We start from the raw sequence: 24736 nt of genomic DNA, 5'->3' as shown, positions 1-24736 counted from the left end.
AAATGTGTGTGTGTGTGTGTGTGTGTTTTGGGCCACACGGGCTGTGTGGACGACAAGATGGCGGACGTGCGCCGGCGGCGGCTGTGCTGTGACGGTGCAAAGTTAAAACAAAACAAGGTGCGGCGAGGACGACTGAAATTTTGCTTTGGACGTAGGTTTGTGTGGTGGCCCTGAAAAGGGCCGATTGTTGTGGGCCGAGCCGGCAAAGCGCGTTGCGTGCAGGGGAGCACGCGGCGGCTGCGATTGCCTGGCCTCCTTTAGGCCTTCTTCTCGGTCTTCTTTGGCAGCAGGACGGCCTGGATGTTGGGCAGGACACCACCCTGTGCGATGGTGACGCCCGACAGGAGCTTGTTGAGCTCCTCGTCGTTGCGGATGGCAAGCTGCAGGTGGCGCGGGATGATGCGCGTCTTCTTGTTGTCGCGGGCCGCGTTTCCGGCCAGCTCGAGCACCTCAGCCGCGAGGTACTCCATGACGGCGGCGAGGTAGACGGGCGCCCCGGCGCCGACGCGCTCTGCGTAGTTTCCCTTGCGCAGGAGGCGGTGGATTCTGCCGACCGGGAACTGGAGCCCAGCCCTGCTTGAGCGGGACTTTGACTTGCCCTTGACTTTGCCTCCCTTTCCGCGTCCGGACATGGCGATGGGCTAGCGACGGTGCACACGAAACGGAAACGAAAACGACCGGTGCGAGCGGCAGCGAGTCGAGCAGCGGAGTGCGTGCCGGCGCAGCCTGCTGCTGCTCCTTTTCTGACTTCCTCACTGTGAGGAGGTTCAGGTGGAAGTTTGTGGCCTGTTGGCCTTTACTCCCCTGGGATGATTGATGAGTCTTCTTTCTTGACTTGTAGGTTGTTCTGTACTGGCAAGGAGTGCCGATAACCTATTTTCTGCATTTGTCGGTGTGACGACTTTTCTTCTTCTTCTTCCTACTTGAGGGCTCTCCCTCGGTTGGGATAGTGGATACAGTGTATCCAGCTTTCTCATACTCTCCGTGGACGAGAGCGAAGATGACGTAGCGCATTTGCCACTCTGTGAAAATTGGGAAGGAATTGATCAGATCGTAATCCTCCTTGGAAAGACCAACAAGGCCTTCTGGATATTCGATTGGTTGGTGTGGAGGTGAAGGTTTAGAAAGGTTAGGAGGAACGAAGGGATAAGGGTTGTCGTGGTGGGGATATGTACCATCGCGAAGCGATGCAGCTATCTTCCGCGTCACAGCGCTTGCGCTGTACATGTCGGGAAGCGGGAGGAATGGGACTTCTTCCCACCCTTCTTCTTGCGCTTCTGCTTCTGCGTCCGTCTTGGGCAGTGTTGCCTCCCCTTCGGCAGGCACGTCGGTCTGCGTGGCCACCGTCGCAAACTTCTTCTCTCGAGGAGGAGTCGTCTGGCTGGCGGTGTCGACCGCTGTGGCGGAAGCTGCCTTGGCTGAGCGAAGCTCCTGCGTCAGCTCAGCAATCTGACGCCGAGCCTCGCCCAGTTCCGCCAGCATGGCCGCCCTCTCTTCCGCCATGGCGGATTTGAAGGCGGACATGGCTTCTTCTACGGCGTCGCTGAGGCGCCTGGTGATGGCGTCTTCTGAGCGAGTGACCACCTCTTCGCGTGTGGTGGTCACTTGCTTCTGCGTCTTCTCTGGTCCACGCCAATTTCTCCTGTACGCGCAGGAACGGGCGTTAGCCGCGTGTGCGCCACCGCAGTTGGCGCATGTGCAGGGGGCGTCCTTCGGCTTCTTGCAGTCGCGTGTGTCGTGTGCTTGCGCACACTTCAAACACGCGACTGCTCCGCTGCAGTGCTTGGCGACGTGGCCAAGCTTTTGGCAGCGAAAGCACTGCGGTGTAGACTTCTTCTTCTTCTTCCCGGCAGGTCCTGCTAACGTGAGCAGCAACTCAGCCAAGGCAGCAGCTTTGCGTCCACTTCCGCGTCCCGACATCACGATAACCAACAGCGACAACGAACTAACGTGTACTCTCCGCGGCGTGAGCGGGGCCGGCGCAGCCGGGGTGGGGGTGCTTTATGGGCTCGGGTGCGGCGGCCGGTTGCGCGCGCGCCCCATTGGTCGGCGGCCGCAACAGGGCGAGCTGGTAAAGGTGCGGCGGCGGCTGGCGGCGGGTGCCACTGTGTGGGGAGACGCTGACTAGAGCGGAGCGCTTGCTACTGGTGTTGCTGCTGCCGTACGTTGGTTCGAGATGCCGCCCAAGACTAGCGGGAAGGCCGCCAAGAAGGCTGGCAAGGCGCAGAAGAACATTTCGAAGGGCGACAAGAAGAAGAAGCGCAAGAGGAAGGAGAGCTATGCCATCTACATCTACAAGGTGCTGAAGCAGGTGCACCCTGACACGGGCATCTCGTCGAAGGCGATGAGCATCATGAACAGCTTCGTGAACGACATTTTCGAGCGCATTGCGGCCGAGGCTTCTCGCCTGGCGCACTACAACAAGCGCTCGACCATCACGTCCCGCGAGATCCAGACCGCTGTGCGGCTGTTGCTGCCTGGCGAGCTGGCCAAGCACGCCGTGAGCGAGGGCACGAAGGCGGTGACCAAGTACACGAGCTCCAAGTAAGGAGGTGGCTCTGGAATGGAAGGAAGGATGGAGAAGGCTCCTCCGTTGCGAGAGCGGCAAAACGGCCCTTTTCAGGGCCACCAACTTGCCTTTTGCGGGAAGGGCGGAATTGTTGTTGTTGTTTGTGTGTGTGGACGGCTGTGATGTATGTGTGCATTTTGATTGTGGGTGGGGGGGCGCGTCAAAGCGTGTTGCGCGGGGTACGGCCACGAGGTTGGTCGCCGTGGCGTGGAATGGTGGCACGCCTCGTTGGCGTGGTTTTTGACCCATTGGTGTTGTTGGGGTGTGTGTGTGTGTTACCCGTCTGCGAGGGGGGACAGTGCGATCGGCGACTTTTGTGTCACCGTAACGACGGCCGTTTGCGGGTTTGTTTTTTTGCACATCATACATGGCGAGGGTGAAATGTGAAATGTTTTTGTTTGGTTTTTGTTTTGTTTTTTTGCCGCCCACTATTCCCTTTGCTGTACGCCGAGTTTGACAATGGTGCGACGTAACTGCAGCGTGGAGGTGTGTGAGTGACGTTGAAATGAACGTGCCATTAAGACGCATTGTTGTTGTATTGTACTGTACGTGTACGGCGACACGCACGATGATGTACCATTCGACTCTGATGTTTGATAGCCGTGTCTGACTGATTGCGTACGACGCACGCACACCGATGTCGTCATTCAAGATGCACGCTAGACGACGACGGCGGCGGCGGCGGTGGTCGTTTGTTTGGCGAATGTCTGTACACGTGTTTGTCTGTGTCCATCCGGTATGTATTTGTTTGTTTGAAAGTGTTTTGTGTGTCGGTGACGTGGTCCGATCCGTCGCCCCCTGAGTAACTGTCGATCGGCGCGATAGACCGGCGTCACGCAACTGAACCGAAGTCTTGGGCACACCCGTCATACTGTTGTACACCGTCGCGCTGAGAACGGTAACGAAAGGTTGACGTTGATCGGTCGAATGTCTGGGCAGAACGTGAGGAATGAGGCAAGAGTGCAAGGAGGGGGGGCAAAAGAGAGAGGAAGGGAAAAAGGGGAGAAACGCATTCGTAGAGCAACGGAACGTTCCCGTGTCGGAGGCGTATTGGAGCCGCACTGAAATGCGTTTAACGGCGGCGCGGCTGCAAGTGTCTGCCGTGGTGAACGTTACCTTTGACGGCTGCATTGGGCTTTGCCTTTGCTTTCGCTTTCGCGTTCGCTTTCGCTTTCCCGGATGTACGTAACGTTTGTTGATATGGTTCTGAGGAAGAGTGTATGACAGTGCCGTGCCGTCCATGTTCGTGTGCCCTCCCATTGTGTGTATGCTATTGTCTGTGTACTTGAATGATGTATGTAGGTGTTAGTGGACATGTTTTACCAGTGGGGGGAAATGGATCGTCGATAGTTGCCGTCACTCTGTCACGGTCGAGATGACGCACCCTCCGTACAGAAAGGTGTCGAGAAAGTGAGTGTGTGTGTGCGTCCGTGAATTGGCAGCGTTTGGAGGTGGGCGTGCCCTGCATGTGGCCCGGAAAAGGCTGTTCGTTAGGCGGTAGTGTTGTGTGGACAGGGGAGGGGCATGCGTAACGCTGCTGGCATGGCATTTCGGGAGATGGGAGGGGGCAAACGAGGAAACGAGGAGCGGCGGCCAAAGACGGGACGGGGAGGGGCGCGGTGTGGGTGGCTTGCGCCTGTGCTCGGCGTTGTGGTTTGTGCAAAAGAGGAGGAGAAAAACAATGTGAGTTGCCAGGGAGGGGAGCGGTGTTGTGTTGTGGTTGTCAGTGAACGTGGCGAGACGGACGGATGCGCGGAGGGGCGGGGGCGGCGCATTTCGCCGGTGCCGTGCCGTGCCGTGCCTGAAAGCCGCGTGGTCGCTGTGTTGTTGGTGGCGTGGGGGCGAGGAGAGTACCGTACGGGTGTGCTTGTGCGCCGGAAATGGCACACTGCGCCCGCCCGTCTTGGAGGCTGATGGCTGTGGTGTGGAAATGGGGCGCGGTGATGTTGAAGCACAGAAAAGAAACCAAGAAAACGGAAGGCGTGATGCGGCGGTGGTGGTGAGAGCGGGAAAAACAAAACAAAAGAAAAAAAACAACAAAAAAAAAGAAGGAAAAACAACAAGAAACAAAAAAGAAAACAAAAAGTCTATCAATATTAAAATGTAAATGGAAATGGACCCAGGTATAACCTCCCTGCACAAATAGCAGAGAGTCCGATGATAATAAAAATGTGCCAGAATGTTAACGTCCCTACAAAACAAACCCAACGATAATATTAATGAAAGAGTGAACCGTATGTAACATTGCAACAGACATAATGAAACCTGATAAATTGTATAAGGGCAGCAGCCGTTGACCTTTGGCCCTGTATTCAGAATAAAAAGAGCCAAAGATCGTTACCCCAATGAAAAAGACACTGAAACACGTATGTAACATAGTAGCGATGGCGAGACATTGTAGCATCTGTGACCAGAGAGTTTGCGCTGGACTGCGCGAGTGTTGCGAGCGGTTCTCAGTCAGTCAGTCAGTCTGTGTAGTTGAGGGCTGTACTCTGTCAGTAGTCGTCGCGTGCAGTACGCTAATAGTCGTCATGCAGAGCGGTCGGTCAGTAGTAGCAGCCGAGTGCGGTTGTGTGATGTAGGCGGTCGGCAACACTGGTCAAGATGGTGAATAAGGTATACTGTTAATTGATATAATCGTTAGATAATGAGAAATTGTATTTATTGTAATTATTCTCCAACAAGTTCCCCAATAATAATTTTTATTTCAAAAGCATTTTTCAAACATTTAATCTTTTATTGAACTAAAGAGTTCGTTCCACTTCTTTGAAGAAAAATGTCACTAAAATCACAAAGAAAGAGAATATTATTATTTGCAATGCAGTTCCTCCAAGCGCTGCGCAACAACCAGAGCAGAAATGTGACATCCATTTATTCGGAGGTAAGACTTTTAATTCTGATTGTTTTGCACAGGGCCAAAGACCGATATTTCGGTTTAATTGAAGTTTCTTGTCACTGAACGGACTTTTGTAAATGTTGTGTGAAGACTTTATATTTGAGTCAGATTGCGAATTGCACATTTTTGTTGCCATTTTCAATACCTCTCATTGTGGGCGAGGTTACAATTAGCGCAATGTCCATTAGCATCCGTAAATAACATTGTCCATTATTTTAAATATTGCTGGGAGGTTACAACACACACACACACAAAACAAAAAACAAAAAAAAACAAAAAATTGCATTTATATCCGCTCCTCAATTGTAGATACCCCTTACACAGCTGTGTGCAATGAATGAGTGCTGGCTGGTAATTAATTGCACTCCTTGGAGGGAAATGCCATAGGAAGTAGTCTTTAAAAAGTGAATGTTTTTCGTTAAGAGACAAAAGTTACTTTAGAAAAAAAGTAATAGTGGGGCTTTTGTTGTTGAACAAAATAAGTACAATGAACATACGTTATCAGATTTGCGCAATGCAGCGTCACACCACCTTTTGATTATAACACAATATACTATACATCGTCCCGAACCGTGACCAGAGTCGCGAGACGAGCAGAGCACGCCGCCGACGCCCGCTCAGTACAACCGTCCACCCGCTACTACTGTCGACCGACTACTACCTCTCCCGACTCGCGCTACAATATATATAACAACTGTTCCTGGCGACCCGGTGCGTGCAACTACTGTCGTCTGGCGCGGTCCAAGCGCCGACTAGCAGCGATAAAGAACTCTCTGGTCAGACAGAGATGCTGTCATGCCTCGCCATCGCTCTGGTAATGAATACATACGTGGTGCAGCGTGCGTACCACCGGAACACGCAGTGGCGGAGCCAAAGACTGTGTTGTCGAGGTCGAGTGCGAGTGGGAAGAGAGGCAGCGTCGGCACGGAGATGCAAGCGAGCGCGAGACGCACGGGGGCTGCGGCGTGGCGCGTTTGCGGTCGGCGCCTTTGGTGGCAACGGCCGGGACAAGCAGCGGTGTATGGTGTGGTGCGGGGCGGACAGGGGCGGCGGTGGACGGGGAGGAGGCGGCGCGACGACGGCATGGGGGCGAAAACGGGACGGGGGACGGCGGATGTTGAGAGGCGTCACGCGCGGACAGGACACAGACACAGAGACACACAGATTGGAAAGGGAGGGTGCGCGGTAGTAGTTGGGAATGTGCGTACCGTGCGGGATGGGAGTGGGCGAGGAACACGGTCGTGGCCCCTGTTTTGGGTGCGTGTGATGACGTCGGTGTGTTGTGGGAAGGGAAGGTGCTGTGGCGGCGGCGCGTAATGGGCGTAGGCCGAAAAGAGAAAGGAACGTGGGCAGTGTGTTGGCAAGCGTCGGTTCGACTGCGACGTTGATGGGCAGGGCAGGGCAAGGTTAATGGTGGTAGGAGTAGGCGTGTGGGCGCAAAAAATCTGCCGCTGCAGGCGGTGCCGTAACCGCCATGGCGGGAAGGAGAGAGGGCCAAAGAAAGAAAGAAAGAAAGAAGAAAACAAAAAAAAAAAAGGAGGGGGGGGGGGGCGAAAGTGGAGAGGCGGTGGTGTGAGAAGGGCGGGGGCGGAAGGAAGGCAGGAAGGACAAGAGGCGAGGCGACGGCTTGCTTTGTGTATCGGTCGGTCTCTGGCTATGCTTCGTTTTCTGCAGCAGGGTCGGTGCGCGGCGTGGCTCGCGGCAGTGGGAACGCCTGGTGGCTGGACGGCCAGCAATGCGGTTGGATGGGCGGCCACAGCACCGCACCTGTGCCCGAGGAGGAGACGCTGGCGGCGGGCCCTGAGGTGAGGCCGGCTCGGCTGGGGCTGTGGATGTGTAGGTGTGCGCCGCTGCTGCAACAACGAGTAAAACGCGAGAAGAAGGGATGGCGGTAGAGAGGAAAAAAAGAAAAAGGTCGTGTTGTGTTGATGCGCAGGCAGACGCGTACAGAGGGACGAGCCCGGTCTGCAGCAGGGTGTGGCCGTGCCGAGTGCAGAGCAGCGGCGGCTCGGTTCGGTTCGGCCCGGCCCGGCGGGCCGCGCTGTTGTCGCGGACGTGAGCGCCCCCTGGCGGGTGGCCGGAGGCGGCGCGGCGTGTTGGACGTGTGGCTGGTGGCAGTGCACAATTTGCGAGTGGCTGGCGGTGTGGTGTGGCGGTTGGCGCGTCGGGCGGCGGAGAGGTATGTGTTGCGGGCGCCCTTTGCTGCGCTGCGTCGTTGCGTGTGCCGTACAGGGCGGGCGCTTGTCGACTGTGTGGGCGGTGTGGCGAATTGGCGTGAAACGGCTGCCGAGAGGTGTGTGGTAGCGAGCCGGTCGGTGGTGTCAGTGCGAAGGGGAATGTGCGTGCGTTTGGCGGTTTCGGTGTGCTTTTTGCGGCGTGAGAGTGGGAATTAGTGGGGCCGGCTGTTGTGTTGGTTCCTTGTGTCTTGTGTCGCGTAGCTTGATGGCAACGTGGAAGGACGCCGGTTTCGTTTCGAGCCTTGCGTGTGGTTGTCGACGTTGACTGGTTGGCGTGTGCCGATGCACGTGCATGTGTGGGTCGCGAGTGCGTTTTTGGCTGGCTGTGTGTGTGTGTGTGTGTTTTGGGGGGGAAGGGGGAGGCGGTGGTGAAAGTGCAGTCGTTGCCACGGGCGTCGTCGGGTGGGGCTGGGGCTGTGCGTCGTGGCGGAAAGGTGGTAGGTTGCGGGAAGCGAGCCCGTCGTTGACGGTGTCGCGTGAGTTGTGAATCGAGTGGGGCGCGGGGTGCGGGACAGGAGCAGCGTGCCGCTGCGTCGTGGTCGTCAGCAGAGGCTGTGCGTGTGCTTGCCCTTTTTGTGGGCGGTTCGTGCGAGGCGTTTTTGTTTTGTGTTGCCCTAGTTGTTAGTTTATTTTGTTTGTGTTTGTTATTTTGAGACGACGACTGGTTGGTGGCGTGCGCGCGAAGTGGCGGTGTGCGCTTCCCGTGTCGTTTGTGTTGTTTGGTTTTTTTGTTTTTGTGTGTTTTTGTTTTTTTTTTTTTTTTTTTTTTTTTTTTTTTGCACTGGGCCCGGGTGGGTGGGTGCGTGTGTGTCGATTGCCGGCTGGCGAAAGGTGCGCCATCGGCGGGGTGGGTCGCCGGCACAAGTAGAGGCGGCGGCGTTGTTGCTGTTGTTGTGTGGTGTTTGTTTTGTTCGGCTGTGTCGGCGAGCTGTGTTGCGGTGCGTGTGAATGGTGGTGCAAAAGTGCTGGCGTTGGGGCTGCGACTGCGACGGCGACGGCGGCGAGCCGCGGGCGCGCCATTGATAGTGATGTTGTGAACAGCGGCTGTGTACGGTAGTGGTGTTGTTGTAGCACGACGTGCATCCGGGCCGGCGCGGAAAGCGCAGTTGCGGGCGGTTGCCCTTCGGTGCCAGCCATGTCGCGTGAGCGGCGGGTTGCTCTGGTGTCGACACGTGGTGCTCTGGGTTGTTGTGTGGTGCCCTTTGGCCGGTGGGGGTGGTTCGCGTGTGTCTCGTTCGCGCTCGGTGTCTGGTCGTGGTCGTGCTGCTCCCCCGTCAGTCGGCGGTTTCCGACGTCGTCTGTACGTTTTTGTTCGTTTGCGGCGTGCCTGCCGACGTCGTCCCGTCGCGACCTTTCAACCGAAAGTGTGGCGCCCGAAGGTGAACGAACGTAACCCTGACCTCGGCGCTTTACGCTGAGCCGAGCGAACCGAACCGAACCTAACCTGTGGTGTGGCGAGGTGAGCTCAGCCTGTGAGCCCCTAACGTCTACGTAAGGTAAGCTGTCCGGCTCACGCCTCACGTTTTTGAACGCTTTTTTAACCTACGTTTGACGCTTCTTAACCTAGCACTGACCCCTTAACCTAACGTGTAACCTAACCTAACCTAACCTAACCTAACCTAACCTAACCTAACCTAACCTAACCTAACCTCTGACGCCTGACGTGTTTGAATGCTTAACCTAAGTTTGACGCTTAACCTAACCCAAGTCCCCTTAACCTAACCCACGTCCACCTAACCTAACCTAACCTAACGTAGACGTGTAAACGTAATGTGTAACGCGTAACGTGTAAGGTCGGCTGTCGTGTGTGCTTGACGGCAGATTGGGTTGGTCTGTAGATTCGGATTGCGGTTTGCCTCGGTCGAGGGGTTGGGTCGGAAGCGGCGAGGGGCGGCGGCGCCTGTTGCGCAGGCGGCGTCCGTTTGCGGCGGGCAATTGTTGAGAAACGGCTGTGAATGTTGGCGGGCGAGAGGAGGAGGACGGCGCGCGATGTGGCCCGACGGCTGCGGGCCGATCGGGAAACGGCGGGAGGGCGACGGAAGGCGATGGGGCGGCGGAGGCGCGTTTGCACGGCCGTCATCGCCGCACGCCTCGGCTTGTGTGGCTGTGGCGCCGGCCGCGCTGGCCGGGCTGCCGCGGCGACGGTGTGGGAGTTTTGCCGAAGGTTTGGCCATTGTGGCGGGTCGTCGGCTGGGGCTGTGGGGGCGGCATTTGGGCGGGGGCGGCGATTCTCGGCGGGCCGACCCAGGCTGTAGCGCGCGGTAGCTGCAGTTTGGCCGTGGTTTGCGGCGCTGCCGTGGCGACTGGTTGGCGACTGTGGTGTGGCTGTGTGTAGCCCCATCCTCGGTGGTTTGAAAGGCGCGGGCGGTTGTGGCGCAGGTTTGGGGCTGCTCCGCACAGGCTGTCGGACGTTGGGCGGTAGCAAGCGCGGGAGGCGCGGCGCGGCGGCGCGCAGAGTGGCGGCCGCTCTCTCGGCCGTCCGCGCCCGCCCGCGACACTGGCTGGGCCTTGTGATTCTCTGCTCTGCTGCTGTGCTGTGCTTGCGTGCCTGCCTGCCGTCCCGCTCGCTCTCGCTGTGTGTTACGCGCGTCGTCGAAATGGCAGATCAGGCGGCTACGAACGAGACTGCTGCGGCACCCGCCGCCACCGGCACTACGAAGAAGGCCAAGTCTGCGTCGTCTGCGAAGAAGCCGCGCGCCAAGCCTGCGCACCCGCGCACCTCTGAGATGGTGACGGCCGCCATCAAGAGTCTGAAGGAGCGCGGCGGGTCGTCGCTGCAGGCGATCAAGAAGTACATAGCCGCGCACTACAAGCTGGACGCGGAGAAGCTGGCGCCGTTTATCAAGAAGTACCTCAAGTCGGCCGTCGTGGCGGGCGAGCTGGTGCAGACGAAGGGGAAGGGCGCGTCCGGCTCGTTCAAGCTTGCCGGCGCCGGCGGCGGGGGGGCGGCCGAGGGCGGCAAGGCTCGTGCTGGCGGTGCCAAGAAGAAGCGCGCCGCTCCGGCCAGCAAGGAGAAGAAGGGCGCCCGTGCGGCCGGCGCAAAGAAGGCTGGTGGCGTGAAGGCGGCGACCGGTCGGAAGGCGGGCGCCGCCAAGAAGGCGTCTGCGGCGTCGGCCGCGCCCGCGGGTGCGAAGAAGGCGGCTGCGGCCAAGCCGGCCAAGGCCAAGTCGCCGTCGAAGGCGAAGAAGGCCGCCAAGGTTCCGACGAAGAAGCCGAAGGCGCCGCGCCCGAAGAAGGCGACGACGCCGTCTAAGGCGAAGGCTTCGCCCAAGAAGAAGAAGTAGAGTAGAGGAGAAAGAGATGGGAGAAAGGAAGGGTTTGGCGCTTGACTCCGTCGTCCCCACCCCCCGTCGTCGTCTAGTGGCGCGCAAGAGACGCGCGGCCCAAAACGGCCCTTCTCAGGGCCATCAAAGCACGTCGGGGAAGGTTTTGATTGTCGTGTTGCGTTTGGTGTGGGTGTCTGTCTGGCGTTTCTGTATGCCCGTGGGGATGCTGTTTGCGTGCCGTGGTGGTTGGATTGCGGGGGTCGGTGGCGGGTGTGGGCGGCGGTAGCGGTAAGCGGTGTTGTTGTTGTTGTTGTCGTGGTTGATTGTCGCCGTGTTTGTGGCGGCGGCCGACGGTTGGTTTTTCTGTCACGTTGTTTTGTTTGAATACGTTGGTTGGCTTGCCTGCGTTCGTTCGTCTCGGATGTCTGTCTTGTCGAGTCGTGTCTGGTCTTTGTTTTGTTTTGTTCCTTTGTGTGTGTGTGTGTGTGTGTGTTATGTTTTGCAACGGGGGGCACGTTGAGATGTGGAAGGAGTCGGCGGGGATTTCGGTGGCGCGTAGAGCGAGCGAGCGCGCGCGCCTGCCTGGCCGTTGGCCGTCGGAGTGGAGTGCGGGTTTTTTTTGTTTTCGAAACGAAAGCGGCGGCCGGCCAGCCACCCGTGCGGTGTGACGTCGGCCGTTGGGTATTGTGCGCTTTGAGCGCCGGGGAGGGATGATGTGTGATTGTTGCGCGCTGCTAGCAGGCAGGCAGAGTGAGCGGGTGTGGCGGACGGACGGGAAGTGGTGGTTTTTTTTTGTTTTTGGGTTGCGGGGCGAGAGGCAGGCGACCGACAAAGTTTGCTCGCGACGGAGAGATGTTAGTGGCCCTGAAAAGGGCCGTTTTTGTTTGTGCGGTGCGGTGCGGTGCGGTGCCGCGGCGCGGTTTAGGCGCGCTCGCCGCGGATGCGGCGCGCGAGCTGGATGTCCTTGGGCATGATGGTGACGCGCTTGGCGTGGATTGCGCACAGGTTGGTGTCTTCGAAGAGGCCGACGAGGTAGGCCTCGCTGGCCTCCTGCAGGGCCATGACTGCGGAGCTCTGGAAGCGCAGGTCGGTCTTGAAGTCCTGGGCGATCTCGCGCACTAGGCGCTGGAATGGCAGCTTGCGGATGAGCAGCTCTGTGCTCTTCTGGTAGCGCCTGATTTCTCGCAGGGCGACGGTGCCCGGCCTGTAGCGGTGGGGCTTCTTGACGCCTCCGGTGGCGGGCGCGCTCTTCCTCGCCGCCTTGGTGGCGAGCTGTTTGCGCGGCGCCTTTCCGCCGGTGGACTTGCGGGCCGTTTGCTTTGTGCGGGCCATGGCGGTAGCGGTAGCGGTAGCGGTAGCGGAGCGGCGTGCGTGGAGGTTAGGTGCGGCGCGGCGTCCGGTGCTGCCTTGACAACGGGCCCGCGCGCCTCCGTGCTGCGCTTATATGCCCTCGGTTGCGCGTGGTGGGGGGAGGGCGGGCCAGAGTCTATATAGGGGGGCGGCGGGCGCGCTGGGCGCAGACCGTAGCCGACTCGCCAGCCGCTGCAGCTGCTGTTTGTGCACGTTTTGCTTTGCCCGAGGAAGGAAGGATGACAGGCCGCGGCAAGGGAGGAAAGGGGCTCGGCAAGGGTGGCGCCAAGCGGCACCGCAAGGTGTTGCGCGACAACATCCAGGGCATCACGAAGCCCGCCATCCGCCGCCTGGCTCGCAGGGGCGGCGTGAAGCGCATCTCTGGTCTGATCTACGAGGAGACCCGCGGGGTGCTGAAGGTGTTCCTGGAGAACGTGATCCGCGACGCGGTGACGTACACTGAGCACGCCAAGCGCAAGACTGTGACGGCCATGGACGTGGTGTACGCCCTGAAGAGGCAGGGGCGCACCCTGTACGGTTTCGGCGGTTAGGCTGCGTCGCAGCGGGCGCTGGCCTTCCCGCGGCCGTGCTTGTGGGTGGGAGAGACTAGAAAACGGCCCTTTTCAGGGCCACCACACTGTTCGGAAGTTGAAAAGTGCGAAAGAGTCTGTGTTGTTGTTGCTGCGTGTGTGCGCTGTGTTGTTTGTTTGTTTCTTTCTTTCTTTCCGTTTGAGCGACGTGATGTGACTGGGAGGGGAGAAGGAAAGGAAACGTGTCATGTGGCTGGCTGTGTGTGGAGCTGCTTCGTTTGTGTGTTTGTTATTGTGTGTCTTTGTATCGATCGCGACGGAGATGGCGGGCTGTGTGTTGTTGTGCGAGAGGCGGTGATTATTTGCTTGCGTGGTTTGGCTCTGTGTGTTTGTTTGCGGCGGCGGCGTTGGGGTTTCCGAGGCAAGGCGTGTGGGCATAGGCGGCCGGATCAGCTGTTTCGTTCGTGTCGACGGCCGTTGCGCGCGGGAGTGGAGGGCGGTGTGTCGACACGCCTCCCTTTAACAATGGTCATTATTGCTGCCGTTGTCGGTTTGGAAGGCGACTGCGACCGTGCAAAATGTGTGTGTGTGTGTGTGTGTGTTTTGGGCCACACGGGCTGTGTGGACGACAAGATGGCGGACGTGCGCCGGCGGCGGCTGTGCTGTGACGGTGCAAAGTTAAAACAAAACAAGGTGCGGCGAGGACGACTGAAATTTTGCTTTGGACGTAGGTTTGTGTGGTGGCCCTGAAAAGGGCCGATTGTTGTGGGCCGAGCCGGCAAAGCGCGTTGCGTGCAGGGGAGCACGCGGCGGCTGCGATTGCCTGGCCTCCTTTAGGCCTTCTTCTCGGTCTTCTTTGGCAGCAGGACGGCCTGGATGTTGGGCAGGACACCACCCTGTGCGATGGTGACGCCCGACAGGAGCTTGTTGAGCTCCTCGTCGTTGCGGATGGCAAGCTGCAGGTGGCGCGGGATGATGCGCGTCTTCTTGTTGTCGCGGGCCGCGTTTCCGGCCAGCTCGAGCACCTCAGCCGCGAGGTACTCCATGACGGCGGCGAGGTAGACGGGCGCCCCGGCGCCGACGCGCTCTGCGTAGTTTCCCTTGCGCAGGAGGCGGTGGATTCTGCCGACCGGGAACTGGAGCCCAGCCCTGCTTGAGCGGGACTTTGACTTGCCCTTGACTTTGCCTCCCTTTCCGCGTCCGGACATGGCGATGGGCTAGCGACGGTGCACACGAAACGGAAACGAAAACGACCGGTGCGAGCGGCAGCGAGTCGAGCAGCGGAGTGCGTGCCGGCGCAGCCTGCTGCTGCTTACATCTAATACTTTCCCCTCTTTGGGGAAGTGTGAGGGGGAGTTTGTAGCCTTTCGGCTTTTACTCCCCTGTGTACTTGTGTGTGTGATTATTTCTGTACTTTTTTGATGTCTGTGATTTGTGATGTTTGTTCTGTGTGGGTCTGGTACTTGCCTGAGGTTTGGCGAGATAATTGTAGCATTTTGGGTAGGAGTAGGATTTGGGAATGGGTATTGGGATTTTTCTCTTCGACTTAGTCGTCGAAGATCGTCATGGGGCGATTGTGTTTATCGCGGGACATGTCATACCGACCTAGCGAGTGGATGAGAGCATTTCCCGACCTGGAAGTACCTTCATAGAAGGCCCTTGCCAGGTCTTGAAAACGCTCTCTCAGTAGTGGGATTTCCGCAGCGGCATGCAAATCGTCGATAGGGAATCCAAGGGGTAAACGCAGTGCCCTCCTGAGGGCGCGGTTCTGCAGCCTCTGGAGTTTGTCCAGGTGCTGCTTCGCCGCGTATCCCCAGACAGGACACGCGTATTCCATGACTGGCCGGATCAGGGCCTGGTACACGTTCACTCCTACTGAGCAGGAAAGGGAGCTGGATGAGTTGAGGATTGGGTACAGGATGGACATTCTGGCGCAGACCTTCCTATGGACCTCGTCTATGTGGGGTTTCCACGTAAGACGAGAGTCCAAGGTTACGCCAAGGTACTTGGCGGTTCTGCGCCAGGGGAGTCGGGTTCCGTTTAGGTGAAGGTGGAGGGGGGGCCGTTGAGGAGGTTCGCGCCTTCCGAGCCTACGGGTGATCAGCATCGCCTGCGTCTTTTCAGAATTGATGGTGATTCGCCAGCGACGGGCCCAAGTTTCTGTGTCATCTAAAACCCTTTGTAGCCTACGGATGACCAGGTCCTTGTTCGCGTTTCTTGTGTAGAAGGCTGTATCGTCAGCGTACTGTGCAGTGTGCACCAGGGGGGCCGTTGGAGTGTCCGCAGTGTACAGACTGTACAAAACGGGCCCCAGGACCGATCCCTGTGGCACCCCAGCACGAATACGCCTTCTGGTGGAGGTGGACGTTTCTACTTTGACAGAGAAAGTTCTGTTCGAGAGATAGCTTTTAATCTGTTTAACTATACTCCCGGGGAACCCTTGGGTGTACAACTTGTAGAGTAGCCCTCTATGCCATACTGAGTCAAAGGCCTTGGCTACGTCAAGTAGCACTATCCCGCAGTAGCCTCTGTGGTTGAAGCCCTCTGTGGCTGCTTCAACCACTCTCATGATCTGTTGTGGGGCAGAGTGGTTCTGCCGGAATCCGAATTGGAAATCCGGCAGAATTTGCTCTCTGGTGATGTGTTCTTGTATGGGTCTTAGCAGGAGGCGCTCGTAGATCTTGCTGAGAGTTGGCAAGAGGCTAATCGGCCTGTAGTGCTGCGGGAACAGAGGGTCTTTCCCTGGTTTGTGTATTGCGACCACTTCCGCGTGTTTCCAGCAAGCTGGGAACTCGCGGGTACGAGTAATCTCGTTGAAGACGTTCGCGAGGTGTTCGATCGCCGTGGGTGGGAGGTTTTTGACCAACTGGTTGGTGACATTGTCATGTCCTGGCGCCTTTTTGGAGGGGAGGTACCTAATTACTTTTGCCACGTCTTCGGGGGCAAAAACTGTGGGTTCGTCTTCTGGGTCCTCCTCAGCATTGAGGAAGACAGCCAGTTGTCGACGGACCACTCTTTCATGCTCATCATCCTGGGGTTCAGCCGCTTGGAACTGCTTCTCGAAAGTGTCGGCGAGGGCGTTGGCCTTTTCAGCATGGCTGTAGGCCATACCCCGCTCGCCATGCAGTGGCGGCATCCTAGCGCGTCTTCTTGTGAATTGTTTGGTTGCTTGCCAAAGTGTGTGATCGTCTACTTTGAGGGCTGAGAGGCGGTTTTGCCATTGCTGGTTTCTGTGCTCATTGAGCGCTACCTTCAATTCTCTCTGTAGACGATTGAGCAGCCTCCTTGTGGCCTGGTTTCTGGTTATCTTCCACTCTTTTGCCACTCTGTTCTTATGTCGAATTTGAGCTAGCAAGTGTTCCGGGAGCTGTATTTGCGGCGGCGGGCCATCCCTTTGTGGAGGGGTGGCTTCTTCCGCTGCCTGCAAGATGGTGCCTGTTAGGTCTTGTAGCGCTTGTTCTACTGTTTCGGCAGTAGGTGGCGGGGCGCGAGCGATATCAGAGGCGACAGTTTCTCGGTATCGCTCCCAGTTTGTACGTTTGTAAGACGTCTGGTACCGTGGGAGTGCTACCCATTCTCCCACGTCGACCTCTAGGATCACTGGGTTGTGGTCGGAGGACATTCTGTTGATCGTCCGCGCGGTCACAAACCCCGTAATCCTCCTAGTGAGAGCTATGTCCAACACGTCGGGCCTGCTTCCATTTTTTGGAAAATGTGTGGGCTCGACTGGACCCCAGGTTTCGAAGTGGTGGTTGCGCGCTAGTTGTTGCAATCTGGCGCCTGCTCTGGAGGTTACTCTAGAATTCCAATCAGGATGTTTGGCATTGAAGTCGCCCCCTATTATGAGTTTGCCTTCAATTTGCCCTAGAGTAGCTATGTCTCCCTCATCTATCTGGTCTTGTGGGGGTCGGTAGATTGCAACGATTGTTAGGGGTCCAGTGGCAGTGGCTACTTCCACCGCCACTGCTTCGATTTTATTGGTAGCTGGTAAGAATACCTGGTGGTGGGGGATCCCTCTTTTTATGTATATGGCCACTCCTCCGCCTTGGGTTGGCCTGTCTTTGCGATAGGTAACATAGTTGGGGACTGTCGCTTTTATTCCCGGTTTTAAGTGGGTTTCCCCCATCATGCATATGTCGATGGAGAACTCCTTCATAAGTTCTCTGAACTCGACCTCTTGGTTAACAATGCCGTCTGCGTTAAAGACGCACATTGTCAGGCCATGGATGTTTGGTCGTCTATCCATGATGGGGTTTTGAAACTACTGAGGAAGTCGCAGAGGGGAGCGACTGCTGGACTGTTGCCTGGAGGGCAACGAGGATCTGTGTGTTCTGCTTCTGGGCTTCCCTGAATTCCTTCATCATTTCCATGACGAGGTTCATGGTCTGCACCATTACGCCTAACAACTGATCCATGGGGGGGGAGTGTGTGTGGGGTTCCCTAGAGCTTCCTCCGTCGTGGTGGACCTGGCCGTTGGTGCTGTGTATATCCCGGTGTTGTTCTGTTTGTTGTGTCTGGTGTTGTGGTGATTGGGCCACGCTTTCATGGTTCCTCAGGGGAGAAACCACTTCCGCATATGTCGCCCTCGGTGTGTCCGGCCTTGGTTTTACCCAGGCCTTGTCTGTGTGTGTTGTTGTATTTTGTTTTCTTGTGTGAGTGGTTGGGTTTGTGGTGTTCTGTTTGCGTGTGTGGGGGGCGGCCTTTGCGCCCTTTGCCTGCTGTGAGTGTCTTTTGTGGACCTCACAACCTTGGTAACCCGCTGTGTGGTTTTTGCCACACAGCGCGCACCTTATTTGTGGGTCCGTGTGCTGGAGTGTGCATGTCCTGGTGTCGTGGGCCTCAGCGCACTTCCCGCATCTCACTGGCATGTTGCAGTGCGCAGCGATGTGGTTCAGGCCCTGACACCTGAAGCACTGCACCGTCTTGTTTTTACGGCGCAGCGGCTCCGTGGTGACAGGGACTGCCAGGACCATCGTGATCTCCCTCTTGTTTTGAGGTACGTCAGGGAGTGTTACCTGGTACAGCGGCCACTTACTGTTTATGCTGCCCATTTGCTGTACTACCTTGACGACATACCCCCGGGCAGTCAAGTCTGTTTTGATTGCCTGGGGGGATACTCGTCTTGGTAGGTCTCTGATTACTATGTTTCTGTTTCGTGTCTTTGTTGTTGGGAAGGTGTAGTGAGGTATGCTTCTTGTGCTGAACAGTGCTTTGACTGTGTTGTAGTGTTCGAGTGTGTGTACTGTGATTTTTATTTTGTCTCCTCCGGCGGGTTTTGCCTGGAAGCTGCCTCCCCCGATTTCTGTCTTGAGCAACTCAAAGAGCTCCTCGTAGTTTTGAGGAAACTCTGCGACAATCGGGGGGAGGTGGTGGGCGACTTGATTTTGTGTTTGCGTTGTGTTTTCTGTTAACGCTGGCTCCTCAGCAATCACCTGGAATCTGTTTGGGGTGGGTTCCACTCCCCGGGCTGGCGGAAGCCTCGGCTGGCGAAACGTTTTCCTCGCCAGCACGAAACCATCCGAATCCTGCCCAGTTACACGGTTCCCTTCCAGTTCCGGTGTTTCCTGGTCCCCTCCCAGAACGACGACAGGTGCTGTCGGGGGCGCAGGCTCCTCGGAGGGTGTGGACGTGGTTAGGGTGGGGGTGGTGGATTGCTTCTTCCCCTTGGAGTGCTTCTCCTTCCTATCCTTCTTAACACGCCGCTGCTTTGTTGTGGTGGACTTGTGTGGGGGGGATTTAAGGTATTTGGAACGGGTGGAGGACTGAGACGAGGGGGTGGGTTTGGGGAGGATTTTGGTCGGCAGACGGGGCATCTGCTTGCCATCCTTCATGGATGTGAGGAATTCGGGAAGTGTGCCGGTGGCGTGGGCAAGCAGGAGCGGAGATAGGACGAGGTTAGGAGGGGCAGGATTGCAAGTACTGACTATATATTTTGATGTTGGTGTGTTGTGTATGACTGCTGTGTTTCTTGCCATGTCCGGGGCGGGAAGTGGGGCTGCTGCCAGGGGGGTGCCAGTTACAGCCTTCGTTGACACCGTTAGGTGGCCCGGCTGCATTGCTGGCCCTACTTTCCTAGTGGACGCGGAGGTCTGATCGGCGGCGGCGGAAACCTTCTCTGCGGTTCCGCGGCCGGCTGCCAGGTCCTGGCCCACGTTTTCCCTAACCTTGGGGGGGGCAGAGCATGGCTCTGCGGCAGCTGGGGCGCTCGAAACGGCCGGAGACGCGGCCCGCGGCAACAACAAGACGCGCCTTTTGTCGACAGCGGAAGACCGCTTCGACCCCAAGGCATCACCTGCACCAGACATATCCGCACTCACTCACTCACTTTTACTTGCGAGCGTTCCTTTGCTCGTGAAGGGGCAGGGTGAGCATCGGGTGCTATTCCTGCTAATATTTACTTATAAGATGTGGGAGGGAACTGGCTTATTTCGGGCTGGCCTATCGGATGCGTTGCATCCATTGGTTGTTGCAAGGTTTTTATGCTTGCAACAGGTCGGGCCAACGTGTGGTCGGCCTGTGGTGGATTTGGTGGCCCAGTGCCTGGATGAGCCTATTGTGAGACCTGTGGGCCTCTTGATAAAACTGTCGCGCTGATTGTCGGAAGCGATCTCTCAGCAGAGGTATACCAGTTTGTTGGTGTAGCTGGGCAGTTGGGTAGCGCCAGGGTAGACGGAGGGCGAGCCGAAGTGCTCGGTTCTGTACCCTCTGGAGCTCAACAATGTGGGTTTCGGCCGCATTTCCCCACACCACGGCAGCGTACTCCAGCACCGGGCGAACCAGTGCCAGGTATAGGGTGATGCCGTGGCGAGGGGGAAGCGTCGAAGTCGGGTTGAGTAGAGGGTACAGGACACGAAGACGCCCTGCAGCCCTACCCTTTGCCTCCTGTATGTGGGGGCGCCATGTTAACCGCTGGTCTAAGGTTACCCCGAGGTATTTCGCGGTTTTACACCACGGGATGGGGCCTCCCGTGATCGTCACCGGCTCTAAGTCACGAGGCAGCATTCTCTTTGTGAATATTACTGCCTGACTTTTGGCAGCATTAAATTTCAGCCGCCATTTCGTCGACCAGCTTCCTAAAGCCTCACACCCTAGCTGGAGACGCCGTCTCATTTCTTGCAGGTTCATGCTCCGGACGAGCAGCGCAGTGTCGTCGGCATATAATGCGAGCGACACCCGCGCCACTCGCGGAGCATCTGCGGTGTAGAGGGAGTACAGCAGGGGGCCGAGTACGGACCCCTGCGGCACTCCAGCCTGGATCGGTCGTTGAGTAGACACACCCTCCTCAAGGCGCACATGAAAGGTCCGGTCTTCGAGGTAGGACTTCAGTAGCACCCCGTGCGACGTCGGGATCCCGTGCACGAATAGTTTGTACACGAGCCCGTCGTGCCACACGGAGTCAAATGCCCTAGAAACGTCCAGGAACACCGCCCCAAGGTATTCCCGGGTCTCCAGGGCTCTCATGGCTTCCTCCACGACACGCATGAGTTGGTGTACCGTGGAGTGGCCCCTGCGAAAACCGAACTGTTCATCTGGAAGCAGATGTTCGGCCTCCACGTGCCTGAGGAGGCGTTTGGCGTAGAGGCGCTCGAATACTTTCGAGAGTGTGGGCAGGAGGCTGATCGGGCGGTAGGAGGCCGCCAGACGGGGGTCCTTGTCTGTCTTAGGGATTGCTACCACTTCCGCGTGTTTCCACTCGGAAGGGTAGATTCCCGTGCGTAGGATGGTGTTGAAGATGTCTGCGAGCGTCTGGTATGCCTCTGCTGGGAGTTCGCGCAGGAGGATGCCGACGATGCCATCATCCCCTCCCGCCTTTTTTGGGCTGATTGTCTGTAGCTTCAGGGCCACTTCTTCCACTGTTATCAGCTCAATGTTGTCTCCGTCTTCTCTGGCCGCTAGGAAGGTGGGGAGCTGTGTTTCTACCAGGCGAACGTGATCGGCGTCCACGACGTCCACCACGGGCGTGAAAGACGCCGCGAAGTGGTCGGCCAACACGTTCGCCTTTTCATCGGGGTGGCTGAAGACCTCCTGGCCTACCTGAATTGGTGGGACGCGCCTACGTCGTCTCAAAAATGATTTTGCGACGCGCCAGGCGTTGCCGTCAGCAGGGTCAAGGGTTTCCACTAGGGCCGCCCATTCCCTGTTTCGGTGGGCCTCGACTGCAGCCTTGATCTCCCGGCGCATGTGGTTCAGCCGGGCCTTCGTGTGACGTTGGCGTGTAATTTGCCACTCTCGGAAGAGCCGGTTTTTCTCCCGGATCGTCTCCCTGATTTCGGGCGGGAGGCGACGGGAGTTTACCAGCGGATGTTGTGCGGGAGGCGGTGAGGCTGCCTCGGCGGCCTGGAGCAGTTTTTCGCTCAGGTACTGCAGGGCAGTGTCCGTGCCAACCTCAGAAGGGTCTGGGGCGTCTGTCAGGAGAGGGAGGACCTCCTCCTGATAGCGCTCTCGATTTAGGTGCCTGAAGTTCGGACGACGTGGCGGGAGGGCCGCACCGACGATGTCCACGTCATAGATCACTGGGACGTGATCTGATGACAGTGCACAGCGCGTCGATGCGGAGATGTGGTGCCCTATACCTTTGAGAATTGCTATGTCCATCACATCAGACAACAGCTCCTGGCGAGCTGGGAAGATGGTATGTTCGAATGGTCCCAGAGCTATGGCGCCGTTTCTCTGGGCAGCTCTGAGGAGACGGCGGCCATTGGCATTTGTGAGGCGGGAGTTCCATTCCGCGTGCTTCGAGTTGAAGTCACCCGCAATGAAAACCCGCCCCCCAGCCGCCAGTAGCGCGTCGATATCCTGTTCGGCAAGAGTAGCGCGTGGGGGCTTATAGGCAGCAACGAAGGTTATCTGTCCTATTGCGGTGGACACGCTGACTGCTGTGGCTTCCACCGATACTAGGTCAGGGAGGTGGGTGGTATGGTGCATCAGTGCACGTCGAACATACACAGCTGTCCCACCACCGGCAGTCGGCCTATCATAGCGGTAACAGGCGTAATTGGCTGCCCTGACTTGGACTCCAGGCTTAAGGTGGGTTTCGCAAACGAGACATATATCAACTGCTTCGTCCTGCAGAAAGTTGCGAAACTCACCTTGTTGCCTTACCAGGCCGTTTGCGTTGAATCCGCAGACGGTTAGCCCATGTATGTGCGGGTTATCCATGGTGTGGGGCTGGGACGGTGCTGGCCTGGAGGGCCGCCGTGACTGCCTGCACTAGTACTGGGAGTTGCTGGAGCATTGACGTCAGCGAGTGCATGAGGGCATTTAGCTGTGTTGTCTCCAAACAGGGTTTATTGTGGGGTTCAGGAATGGCTGTTGCAGTATTCCGAACCGGTGGGATGTGTGCAGCAGGTGCCGTGCGACTGGCCACCTGTGCGTTTGCCTGACATGTTTGGTGTGGGGAGCTGGGGGTGGGACGCAGTGGGCCCTGACTGCAGTCTTTGGTGCTTGTTGCGGGTGGTGTGGGGCCTGGCTGGGCTGCTGGTGACTGGTTTGTGGCAGCCGGCTTGTTCGTGGCGTCTGGGGGTGCTTGCTGTCGCTCCTGGTGGGCTGGGGCCGCGCCTTTTGCGGCTGTGGCATAGCTGGTGCCTTGCTGGACTGGGCGTGACGTTCCACGTCCGCGTCCGCGGCGCCTGGTCTTTTTAAATAGGTTGCAGCCCCTGTAGCTGGCCACGTGTTGTTCGCTGCAGTTGCAGCATTTCGGCGGTTCATCTTTGCTCTTTTTGCAGTCTCTGCTTTGATGGGAGCCCGCGCATTTGACGCAACGGGCAGGCATTGTGCAGAAGTGTGCCACATGATCCAGGCCTTGGCACGAGAAGCACTGTGCTCTTCGCCCCTTGGCCCGGAGCGGCTCAACTTCTACGTCAACTGTGGCTATTGTTTTAAGTTGAAATATCTTTCTGGCCTCGATGCTGTCCACCAGGACAACGAGGAACAGTGGCATGTCCCTCCGTGTCCTGGGTGACTTCATGAGGCCTGCTGATCTGACGCTGTACCCCAGGGCGAGGAGTTCCTCCTTGAGGTGATCAGGTTCCATACTCATGGGCAAACGGCGGAAGACTACCTTCAGGAGAGGGAGCCGCTCTGCATCATGAGTGTAGCAGAACAGCCCCTCCTCCCGAATCTTACTCATGGTTGCGCGGTAGTCGTCCATGTTTGCAGGTGTGATGCGCAACATCTCGCGCCCAAGGGACTTTATTTTGGGTGGTGCAGACACACCATCAGAGAATTTTTCTAGGAAGGCTCGAAAGGTGTCCTTCCAAAGGACATTGATTGGTGGTGGGGCCACCCTTTTGGGCGGCCTTGGCGCTTCCTCCGTAGCCTCTGTGTCGATTTGGGCGGACTCGAACGAGTTTGCCGTCGGGAGCGGCTGCACCTGCTCGAGCTTCCTTGCCCTAGCCGTGTGCTTCCGCTTGGGGACGACAAACTCATCTTCTTCCTCCTCTGCGGCTTCAATGTCTTCTGTGGCGCCTTCAGGCGCGGTTTGCTTCTTCTTCTGCTGCGGCATCCTGTGGGCAGAAGAAGGGGTGTTTTCGGACGACTCATCGTCGTCCGCCGGCCTTTTTCGCGATGGGAGTGAGACTTCCATAGCCTCGCCATCGTGGATTAATTTTTCCAGGTTGGCTTCTGGAATAACGTCCTCGTGAGGTGCTGCTGGCAGGTCAGCAGCCTCTTGACTGGCCTGTACCGTGGGGGGAGCCAGCAGGGCAGTGGGTGCATGAGACGCCACGCCTGGTGGCTCCGCTCCCTTCGGGGCCGCCTCCGGCAGTGCAGTGTCCTCTTGCGTGGACACGCCTGGCGGGGCTCCCGGCGGTACCTTGGCCTCTTCACTGGCTGCGCCTGGCAGTGCGGCGGCGAGGTCGTACTGTAAGAACCTTATGTAAGCCTTTTCCGCGGCCTCGCGTTCTGAGGCGGTGGCGGCTTTGGCCATGCGGTTCATTACAACAAAGAGTTCGACCGGTGTGAGTGGGCGATACCCTGGAGGAGCGGTCGCGGGGATCGGGGCATTGGAGGCCGCCGCCAGAGCGTGCTCTGACGCGGCGACCACCGCCGCGACGTTCGCAGCGATGTTATTGCCTTCCATGGGGAAGACAGGAGCTCTTGTGGGTGGGTGCTAAGCGAGTGAGCGCGGACTGGTCCCACGTGAAGGGGGTCCTGACTCACGGCGTGCCCTAACAGTCCCTAGGCGCAATACAAATTGATACTGATCAATTTGTATTGCAGCCACGATAAACGTAACACACAATTTTGCCGCTAGACGAACTCGCAAGCGAGTCGTTAGCTGGAAAAGTCCGCTACCGCTTCTGCCACGTGGCCACCTTCGGCCCGCGTGCCTTGACAAAGGCGCGCGGAAACAAAGGCGCTCGTGAACAAAGGCGCGCGACGGACAAAGCGCTGCGAGGAGCCCAAGCGACCTGACGCTGCGGCGGCTCGGCGCAGACTCGCGTGCGCGTGCGTAGAGACATATCCGCAGCCGGGGTGGGGGTGCTTTATGGGCTCGGGTGCGGCGGCCGGTTGCGCGCGCGCCCCATTGGTCGGCGGCCGCAACAGGGCGAGCTGGTAAAGGTGCGGCGGCGGCTGGCGGCGGGTGCCACTGTGTGGGGAGACGCTGACTAGAGCGGAGCGCTTGCTACTGGTGTTGCTGCTGCCGTACGTTGGTTCGAGATGCCGCCCAAGACTAGCGGGAAGGCCGCCAAGAAGGCTGGCAAGGCGCAGAAGAACATTTCGAAGGGCGACAAGAAGAAGAAGCGCAAGAGGAAGGAGAGCTATGCCATCTACATCTACAAGGTGCTGAAGCAGGTGCACCCTGACACGGGCATCTCGTCGAAGGCGATGAGCATCATGAACAGCTTCGTGAACGACATTTTCGAGCGCATTGCGGCCGAGGCTTC

At 57.9% G+C, this 24736-nt stretch overlaps 1 protein-coding gene across 1 annotated transcript; it reads right to left on the bottom strand.

The window, feature by feature from the left end:
- Positions 1 to 873: 873 nt before the first annotated feature.
- LOC124577806 (titin-like) lies at positions 874 to 23928 on the bottom strand. Its single transcript, XM_047131225.1, has 3 exons — positions 22974 to 23928; positions 22233 to 22477; positions 874 to 1449 (listed from the first exon to the last, which is right to left on the bottom strand). Exons 1-3 carry the CDS (start codon positions 23926 to 23928, stop codon positions 874 to 876), a joined length of 1776 nt encoding a protein of 591 aa, XP_046987181.1.
- Positions 23929 to 24736: the final 808 nt, after the last annotated feature.

Source organism: Schistocerca americana, unplaced genomic scaffold (assembly GCF_021461395.2).
Source record: "Schistocerca americana isolate TAMUIC-IGC-003095 unplaced genomic scaffold, iqSchAmer2.1 HiC_scaffold_269, whole genome shotgun sequence".
NCBI classification, from domain to species: domain Eukaryota; kingdom Metazoa; phylum Arthropoda; class Insecta; order Orthoptera; family Acrididae; genus Schistocerca; species Schistocerca americana.
Note: the sequence above shows the minus strand (reverse complement) of the source record. Positions and strands in the feature narration are given on the sequence as shown.

Bases quoted from the DNA above. Each gene is read 5' to 3' on its own strand.
- LOC124577806 (XM_047131225.1), bottom strand. From the start codon at position 23,928: ATGGAAGGCAATAACATCGCTGCGAACGTCGCGGCGGTGGTCGCCGCG. The intron at 22,478-22,973 runs GTAAGATTCGGG...TAAAAAGACCAG, and splicing joins CGACTACCGCGCAACCATGA to GCGCCGCGGACGCGGACGTG. The intron at 1,450-22,232 runs GTCAGGCAAACG...GCTCGGCGTCAG, and splicing joins CAGCTCCCCACACCAAACAT to ATTGCTGAGCTGACGCAGGA.